The following is a 9,866-nucleotide window of genomic DNA, read 5'->3' on the forward strand; positions in this document are numbered from 1 at the left end:
TGTCGCAATTCAAAAGCCTTTTTTATGCTTTTTCATGGTAAGAAACATTGGAAAGACTGTTGCACGGCCCATTTGAAAGGGCCGTGCATCGACAATAGGTTGGAATCTTTCTCAGAAAACGTGCAACGACACGAAGTTGGAATGTTTTTCACATTACAGAAGCTAGTGGCCACGAGTTGGATCCAGGTGCATGTACTCGCACACAACGTCATTGGTCAAAAAATGCTTTTGTCGAGGTGTAATTTGACGGGTAAACGCCGACTTGTTCAATCTGTCCTTGGCCAATTCTGATGGCGTGGTCATGACGATTGCAGTAGTGGCGTAGTCGCGGGAATAACCCATTGAAACGATATTCAGATGTGGCTCATAGATTGTACGCGAAAAATGCATCAGCACACAATTTGTACGCGTGACAATGAATGACTCGACATATATTTGGTTAGCAGCTCCATTTCCACTCACCGCGGTGAAGGGGATAGTCGAACCTTGTGCCACTAAATAAGCTACGCTTCAGAGTAACGACACTTGGCCATATTGCGGCTTAAAATCATGGCTGCTAGTTTTCTGGAGCTTTATCTGAAATCACAGGAAACGCTCTTCCGTCCTCCACAAATGCTTAAACAGTTCGCGACAAAGCAAAGCAATATTGCACGAGCTTCCTAACACCGAATCTAATGCTGAGGAAGTCGCACTTTTGAATCATGACGATCGGCAGTTGCGTCTGCTCTGCACGAGCACCAAAATAGCGGCGCCCACAACAATGTCGGGGAACGGAGTGCCAATACTCTAAGCTCAGCTCATTTAGTGGCTCTAGTATAACCTAACAATGTTTGGAGCTCGGCACTTGCCTTGAGCTTTTCCACCCGCAGCGCGTGCGTGTGATAAACATTGGTGGCCTACAATCCGCGCCAGATCACGTGGCCGCTTGTTCTGGCTGCGAGTTGAGACGGTAAACGTTGTTCGTTTTTTTCGTTTTTTTCATAATTTTTTGTGAGTTTTAATGAGTGGGGACAACCCTTACACGTGTTTGCTGGTTATGAATCTCAAGAAATAATTATAAGTAGTATATACAAAAACCACGAACATTGTTGCGCCACCCCTTTAACTATAGTAACTTGTACTACCGGAAGATGTTCTGCTGCGGGTACTTCGGTAAGTATATCATATCCAGAAATATGAGAAAGGATTCCTATACGCCCAATACAGGGTATTTAGCAGCATACCAGAGCAGCATAGACAATTTCAAGAAGGAATGCTTTATCCCTAGAAGAACGGATAATGCTTTAAAATGTATATTTTCTTATTTATTTATACCTCATCTCCTTGTGTAGATTTTACAAAGGCGGGAAACAGTTCGATAACTCGGGCCATTTGCATCAGGAAGAACTAAGTGTCAGCAGTTTGAGCAGGAAAAATGTAAAGCAGCTTGACCTAAATATCATTATGCCGGGCACTATGGTTGGATTTTTGAGATGAATTAAGCGTCTTTGAAACATTTTAAATTAAGTAACTGCCCCCCCCCCTACGCCACGAAAAGCAGGACCGAGCACAACACTGCCAACTTCCAACTAGGAAGGCAAGTTAAAATTAATGCTTCTTGAACGGTGCCTTCTCTGACACCAGCTGCTGTCCTGCTGAACCTTGATTCCGAATGTTGCAAATTTTACTTTTTGGTGAGCAGGTAGGGCCGTAAATATTTATCCTGGCTTTGGATATGAGAAATGACTAATTTGAGCTGCGCAGGTCTCCCTCCGCACGATGGCTCCCGCCGACGCAGTGTCCATCCACGCCAACACAGCTCCACTGCGACTGCCAGTTGCATTTCCGACGCGGCCGACCGCTTTCGGCAGCTACGGGCGCTATCAAGAGCCTCTGAGCCAATGGCAGATTGCGGCGGACATGTACATCGACAGCGACATCCGCAAGCGGGCACGGTAAGCGGATATGTCTTAAACCGTTTGGTCCAAGTGTCGCGGCTCTGACGTCCGAAGCAGCACGGAATTTGGCCAAGCATTGGCCAGTGGCTGGCGATGGTCTTTTGGCCAATGGCCAAAGAGTGGTCATGTATCGGCCAATGCTTGGCCGATGGCTCATGGTTAGTGGTTATCGGTAATGGCCAGAGTTTCTGCGGCAGGGGTCTGAGTTCCGGCGGTAGGCCTTGGTTACGGCGACTTGACCGGGTCTTGGTGATCAGGTCTTCTGCGAAGGGTAGCCTCCCGGGGCTGAGCACGACACTTGGCCGGCGTGTTTCTGGAGGTGTACGGTCCACGGGCATAGAACGCAAATACCCCGCACCTCCACCAAAAATGTCACGAATGACAAGTGATGAGGTGATAATAATTGGAGAAACTAAACGTTTAATGGGGCGAACTTGTGCCCAAAAATAAAAAGGGAACAGAATAAAGCAGAGTGTCACGGGCGTCGAAGTCGGCGTGACAGCAGAGTCGAACGCTGAGGCAAAAAACTGACTCGACAAGGTCGCGGGCAGCCTCTTATCCAGAGTGCGTCACTATCTCGAAGATTCGGCGAAGAACCTTCGAGCGTAGCGCGTTCGGGGCGAGAATGAACACGCACTTTCTAGAACAACAAGACCAGAGGTAAACGATAGAAGTTATGTCCGGAGCAAGAATAAACGAGAGCCTTCTAGAAGTCCGTGACCCTGCACGCGGCATCGAGACGATGCGCTTTTAAAGGGGGGATAATGCCGCGCGTAGGGTCAGGGACTTCTAGAAGGCTCTCGTTTATTCTTGCTCCGGACATAACTTTTATCGTTTATCTCTGCTTTTGTTGTTCTACACTGTTAGCAAGTCCCGTGTACTTGGCGAATATTTGGGGTGAAATACACGCTATTTACACAAATTACCATAAATTTACACGTTGAGTAATGGATAATTCGTTCAAAAATCATGCGAGGTTGTAAAAAACGTGTTTTCGTTCGGTCATACACGCATAACCGTGTAGCCGACCTCGAAAACACGTATCACCGCCGGCGACGACCGCAGCATTGCCGGCTACCGAAGCACCGGAATGCTTGGGGACACTCCTAGAAAGGACTGTGGAGACAAATTCCGCGGAAAGGAACATGTCTCGGAGAGAGATATGCACCAAAAGCAATTACGGCGCGGTAACAGCAAGGAACTGCAGTTCCTTGTCTGCAAAAGGGCCGGCTCTCTGCGTCGTCTGCTCGTTCGTTGGCGGCAGTTGGCGTCGTGACCGCTTGCGCCATCTCTTGTCTCCCGTGCGAAACGGCGCCGTGTTGTTTGCAGACCGGTGGCGTCGCTGTGTTTCCATAGGAGCTAGGCCTTTTTCTTTCTTTACTTTTTCCTCGGGTAAGTTCGCTCTTCGCAAATTTTACAAAAAAAAATGCACCATCTGTGGGCAACGCTGCACAAAGTCGTAGCGCGATAGGTTACAAAACCGAATATTCCGATCGATTTAAAGAGCCTTGCGTCTCCTTGTTTCACCCTGTATATTAATTAAATTATATTGAAATATTTGCGCTTGACAAAAGTGTTGATCGAGTGCGTCAACAAGTAGCAATGGTGCATTTGCCCAACACAGTCTTTGTTCTACGAAAGTATAATTTTATAATGTGCGCCCTGTTGCTAAAGACTGGCATATTTAAAAATATTATAATTCGCCTATTAAAAAAATGTCGCTTATTTTTAGTAAGACGTGCTTCTCCGGTACTCTATAAAATCCGTTAAATACGTTCTTTTAGGAGCTTTGCATGGCCACAGCCATAAAATAACTGAACTTCACTTTTTGTTTTATTTTATTCTGTTCACTTCATTACTGTGCTTGTTCGACAGGCAACTAACCTTATAGAATCCCTACCTCTCGTGGTGTGTCTTGTCCCCAACGCAGGCTGATGTCAATTTGTCATGACCCATTTCAGTGGTTGGATATATCAGTTAGGCAGTAGAAAGTTAGTTTTGGCAGCCCTCATCTAGCGCGCGGGAAATGTTTAGCACTTTCAGTTGAAGGCATTTTTCTTTCGTCATTTATCTCTGTATACGTACTGTAAGGATTCCATGTCCCGTCAGGCATGTTATTCTGTTGCACTTATCCTTCTTTCAAGCCCAGTTGGGAGAAAAACAAAACGAAAAAGCCAAAACAAATTCAGCGTCCACTACATATATCGCCGCTAGTCCTACGGAATTCATATTTTTAAATCAAGTAGGCAGTAAGCAAGACAGACAAGGGGTACCGTGTCAGCGCACATTGTCAGCGGAATCGACGCTCTATGTTTGTCACATGCAGAATAGACAAGATGCACCGTTTCAGGGTATACCTCCACAGTGGATCCGACGCCTTCTCTGGGTTGTAGACGCCGTTAAAAAGGCGAAATAAGGCGTCACGTGATAACCAATCATGGTACCCAATGTCAAATCAGTTCGGCAGTATGCTAACTGGTTTCAGCGTAGAATGAATGGTCGCCCTGTCGCAGACGCCGTCTGGTGGGCCGTGCATGCGAAGCCCGGACTCCGCTCCCGCCAGTGGAACGGGTGGAGCGCCGCCCGGCCGAGCCCTGCCCCCGGAGACAAGAAGTGGACCTGGAGCTGGGCATCCCTCGCCGACGCCTCGTGCTCCAGGGGCCCCTCTACTCCAGCTCCTACGCCCACTGGTACTCGAGGGTCTTCAGCCCGCCCAGCCCTTCCACCGGAGAGCCCTGACGCCGTCGCCAACTCCCTGTGTTTGAACCGCGCACATTGCTCACCAGGAGGATACGGACCTCACTCCTCAAGGTTACATGTCTCGCCAAGACCTGAAGAAGAATTTGTGTAGCCAGCGGGGAAAGAAAGCACGCCATTGTCCAAAAAAACGGTTTTGAGGTTGTCTGATGACACATGCGTTAGAAGATCTGGGTGAACAAAGTTATGTCCTGTTGACTCCTGTAATTGCAGTCACCAAGATGGAGTTCCCCCAAAGTCGTGTCTGTATCCACTGTGAATTATCTTTCGCCCCGTGAAATAAAACGGCATCTTCTATCAGATCTTGACCACCCCAAAAAGACGAAGAAAAAGAAAACATATTGCTCTCAATTCAATTTTTCAGCAGGTGACAGCGGTAATTTCGAAAATCGACACGTTCAAGAGCCAAGGACTATGGAAATTAACTTAAGGGCCAGTATCAAGTGCGAGCCTCTTGGAAACAAACTTTGCCGACATTAAATCAAATGTTTTTATAAGATTCTAAGCAAAATGTGCTACAAAGTGTATTGTTTCGTGCTTTCCACGTACGATCTGAGCATTTCAGCATTTGATCAAATTGGTTCATTGACCAGAGGAAACGAAAATTCTGGTGGCCTGCTATGATCAGCTCAGCAGCGAGTCCGCACGCTAAACTTATCAGCTCATTTTAAACAAGATGTTCCAAAAGCTCAATGTTATCATTTGTTTCTATGTCACACTTATTTTTCACACAGCGTCAGATTTTTTGGCGCCGTATGCGAACTTGGAGTCAAAATGGCAACCACTGTGTAGGAAGCGACACAGCTGGCACCACGGGTACTTGAAGATTTTAGGATCTTCAGGGCGGTGCCGGCGGCATCATCTGCTATAATGGTCACGTTCCAAACCGCTTTAGTCAGATAAAGTTAAGAATGCACCAGAAGCTCCTCCCACACTCTTATTGCAGCCAATCAGTGTTTCTTCGCAATGCGCAACTAGCATGCTACTGAGGCGCCAGCCGCGCTGACGACTGTGGGGATCGTTGCTTGCTGCTCACACGCGAGAACAGGCTGGACACAGAAAAACATACTTTTATCCGAACAGGCCCAGCAATCCAGTGTTCCTTCCTTGCGTGCCCTGGGCCCCACAAATGACTTTCTCTTCAACATGGCGAAACGTCCCATAACTCGTATTGGTTGGTCCGCAGAGTGATTCGATGCCGTGGCCGGTACCTGGTGGTGTTTATTTGGCGCGGCGCTCTCATACATGTTCAATACGTGTTATTCTAAATGAAAACAAAGAGCGCAAGTTTGGTTAGCACAAAATTCAGCTCGATGAAATGATCCTGTTTTGATTAATAAATATAATACAAAACACTTAAAACAAGCACAGACATCACCGTTTCCTTCTCAACTACATAGTGTCTTCTACAACTTCAGCCAAGCGTGGAAAATAAAATTTAAGAAGTTAGATTGCAGTTTAAACAACCATGCACTCAAAGGTAAGTCAAGTGAGTGAGTGAGTGAATAAACTTTTATTAAAACAAGGTTCAGGCACTGATGGTTGGTGCCCGCCCGTTGGTCGGTCTCGTCTAGTCTGGGAAGCCCCTGTCCATGCTGGCTGCCCGGGCCCTATCCCCCAGGCAACACTGGGCTGAGAGGTCGGAGCTGGCCGGCTGGCCCGCCCACGGCTCGTAGGTTGGGTGAGGATGGGGGTAAGGGATGGGGTTTGTTAACACTGCTATACCATGTGGTACAAGGTGCCAGGTTGGGAGCCCAAATTACGGATATCGGAGTAGAGGTTGGGGTACATGGCGTGTAGTAGAGTGCTGTGGGGATAGGGCATGGTTTGTAGCCGGCGAAAGGCGGTCGCCTAGGCTATGAAAAGGTGGGAGAGCAATGGCGGAAACTGTCGTCGTTCGTGGCTGTAGTGGGCGAGGATATCCATGTATCTTTGAAAATGAGTGGGCTTGAGGGTGCTTGGGGACTGCTTGTCTTTGCCCTCTTCTGAAACGGCCCGGTGTGCATGAACGCGGGCAGCGGCGAGTTCCGCCTCGTTCCCCTCAAAGGACTCGTATCCGAGCCTAGACGATACGGAATTCCGAAAGCTGGCGCATGTTTTGTAGAACATTGAGGGCCTAGCCGGAAGTTGTGGCAGGCGGTTTGAGAGTCCGTCAGTACTGTGATGTACTCGTCGCCAATGATGGCTGCCAAAGCAATGGCGAGTTATTCTGCTGTCTTTATAGACGTCGTGGGGATTGTGCCGTCAGTTCTTTGCCAACGGCGTCGGTGACGCTCATGGCATAGGCTGGTTGTTGGGGGTACGGGGAAGCGTCTCTGTAAAGGGTAAAGGAAGAGTTCAGGAAGAGTTCGTATTGGGTTTTGGCGGCTCGTATCCGGGCTTTTCGGCGTGCCTCTTTTTAGATGGAGTGCATGTTTCTTGGGATAGGTGCGACTTTGATGGAGTGTCGAATGGCAAGAGGGATACGTTTCTTTTGTTCACAATCTGGAGGAGGTGTATATACAAACCGGCTGAGCGTAGCTCTCCTTGCCGGCGTTGGATTCAGTCGTGTAAATTGTGAGACCATGGGCTTACTGGTAGTTCATCCCAATGATCCCATATATTATGGACCCCGAGCCGCACGAGCTTTCGTGTGGCCATCTTTGGGAGTAGCCCCAGAGCGGCCTTATACACCAACTCGTGTTTACAAACAAACCGGAGCGCCCCTAGCGGACGCCAACGACGCCGCGCATGCGCGATGGGGGTGTGGGCAAGAAGCTCACCGTCGCCCATAAACAAACCATTGGAATGGGATGTTGTCAGCGCCGGTATAAGTCCCCGTGCTCTTTTTTGCGTTGGAATCGTTGATTCTACGTCTTCCTGACAAAGTCTGACTACTTCAGCGGCCTCAGCGAAATGAACGAGGCTCGTTACACCGTAAAACTTGGCGTGAATAATGTAACACGCGGCGATTCATTCCGCGTGGACGCCGCAGAATGGACGCTAAAGCCTGATTCGCATGGTGAGGTTCTGCTCACCATATTCATTTTCAATCATGACGTCGATCGGGCTGCAAAAGCCTGAACCGTAGCTGAGATATCGATGTCGATACTGAATATCGCAAGCAGAATCGGACCGAGTAAATCAGACATAACAAGTTGGTGATGGCCACTGGTAACAATTATCAACATCTTCCTATACTACTGTTTAAACTGAGCCTACTGACCCAAAGCAACCTTCAAACTTAAATGTTATTTGAGGTCTGAACATCTGCTCGGAATCACCGGGTCAACGTTTGGTCCACGGGCCGCTGTCGTTTGAACGAGCAGACGACAAGCAGAAACGTTTGAGAGAGTAGACTACAGCCTGAACGATAAGGCGGCCCTTTGAACGATATGACGCACTGAACGTAGTCCGCAGGTGGTCCGTGTAACTTGACGGTTTTTCCGCGTTTATGTTGGAACAAAACAAATAAATCTGACGACCACAAGTATCCGTGAATTCAATCCAAAGCGCTTCCCGCCCAAGCAATCGTAATCCAACAACGTCTGTGTTTTTTGTTTTTTGTTTTTTTGTTTTTTTTTTGCGGTTTTTATTTACGTTTTCGGACAAACCGAGCAGGCAGAAAACGCATAAAAACTGACCTTCAAACCTTTCCCGAAACTTTTAGTACATCCTCAGTAGCGGCGTTTTGACCAGGAGGCAGGGTTTTTTGTCCGGTTTTTTCCAAAGTAACAGAGGAATGCATGTGCCCCATGGAAACTTCCGCCCACAGCCCCAGACCGGAAGTGCGCCCGACCCGCCACCACCGCGCCGTGAAGTAACAGAGATGAGTTCGTGCATACACCAACTCATGTTGACAAACGAGCCGGAGCGCCCCTAGCGGACACCACCGGCGCCGCGCATGCGCGATGGAGTGTGGGCAACAAGCTTGCCGTCGCCCATAAACAAACCATTGAAATGCGGTGTTGTTGGCGTCGGCGTGAGTCCTCTTTCCTTTTTCGCGTTGGAATTGCTGTTTCTACCTCTTCCTGGCAATGCCTGACTACTTTAGCGACCTTAGCGTAATTACAGAGGCTCGCTACACCGCAAGACCTCGCGTGAATAATGGGACATGCGGCGACTCACTCCGCGTGGACATCCCCAGAAATCTGTGCCATCGCATGCTAGCGCCATCTCTTGGCGGATTATGGCAACGCTCCCATAGAAGCAATGTATTAAATATAGAAATACGGCAATATTTGCTCAACATCACATTTTTTCAGATTTGCCATGCTACCCGTCCAATCTCTGACACGATCCAATCCTTCCGCAAGAAAGTCAAGATTACAGCGCATAAACTGCAGGTTCCTCATTCGAGTAAATTATTTGATGCATAGCCACTATGGGTGGTATCAGGTTTGATCGGTTTTTAAAATATAGTATTAGGTGAGTGAAATAAATTTTAATTTTATATTATAAATACAACCCTCCCCCAATCATATGACAAAGTTTCGTGATTTGTATGATATTTTGTAATGCGTAGAAAAAACATCCTTCTGGGGCACCTCCCCCAAACGTGCCACACAAAGTGATTTTCAAACCTCCCTAATTTAAAAAATACAGAAAGATACGAGATTTGCCATATAACTGCGACAAGGCAAAAACATCCAGGAAGCGTAGTGTACGCTCTGTCTTCTCTCAAACTTATTTGCTCGGGTTCCTGAGACCAGTTTGTCGAACCAGGCGCATAATCGATCAGCCAGCTGTTCAGAATCGTTTCCTGCATTCTGCTTCTGGGATCACTAAACTACCAAACAAAGAAAGCAACTATTTGTTTTTTCATTTAGAAATTTTATTATGGCTAAGAAAAGGTATAGAAATATTGTTATTAATCATTAAGAAATTATTGACCTTGGCGAAGCTACATTTAAGGCGAATAAAGTGGGAATATTGAGTGATTATTTGGCAAGGAAGCTGACTGTGCTTGATGGTCTCTTCATGACACGTCAAGCACATAAATTCAAAATATCAAGTAAAAAACATGTCGGTCGATCCAGCGAGGAGAACATTGGAAAATGAGAACTATGTAACGTCCTCGCTCGAACGCCATTCCCATCGAGGAGGTTTATTTTCAAGGATATGCAGTTGTACCATGATTGATCTGATGGAGTTAAATTTTATCATTTTTCCCAGTTAAAGACCCGAATGTTC

At 47.4% G+C, this 9,866-nt stretch overlaps 1 protein-coding gene across 1 annotated transcript; it reads left to right on the forward strand.

Annotated features, from left to right (window-relative positions):
- The first annotated feature begins 1,749 nt into the window (after positions 1-1,749).
- LOC8042506 lies at positions 1,750-5,174 on the forward strand. Its single transcript, XM_029995681.4, has 2 exons — positions 1,750-1,934; positions 4,451-5,174. The coding sequence occupies exons 1-2, from the start codon at positions 1,759-1,761 to the stop codon at positions 4,674-4,676; spliced, it is 402 nt and encodes a 133-aa protein (XP_029851541.2). The 5' UTR covers positions 1,750-1,758; the 3' UTR covers positions 4,677-5,174.
- Positions 5,175-9,866: the final 4,692 nt, after the last annotated feature.

The sequence above is a fragment of the Ixodes scapularis genome, unplaced genomic scaffold (genome assembly GCF_016920785.2).
Source record: "Ixodes scapularis isolate PalLabHiFi unplaced genomic scaffold, ASM1692078v2 PGA_scaffold11__112_contigs__length_91849675, whole genome shotgun sequence".
NCBI lineage: Eukaryota > Metazoa > Arthropoda > Arachnida > Ixodida > Ixodidae > Ixodes > Ixodes scapularis.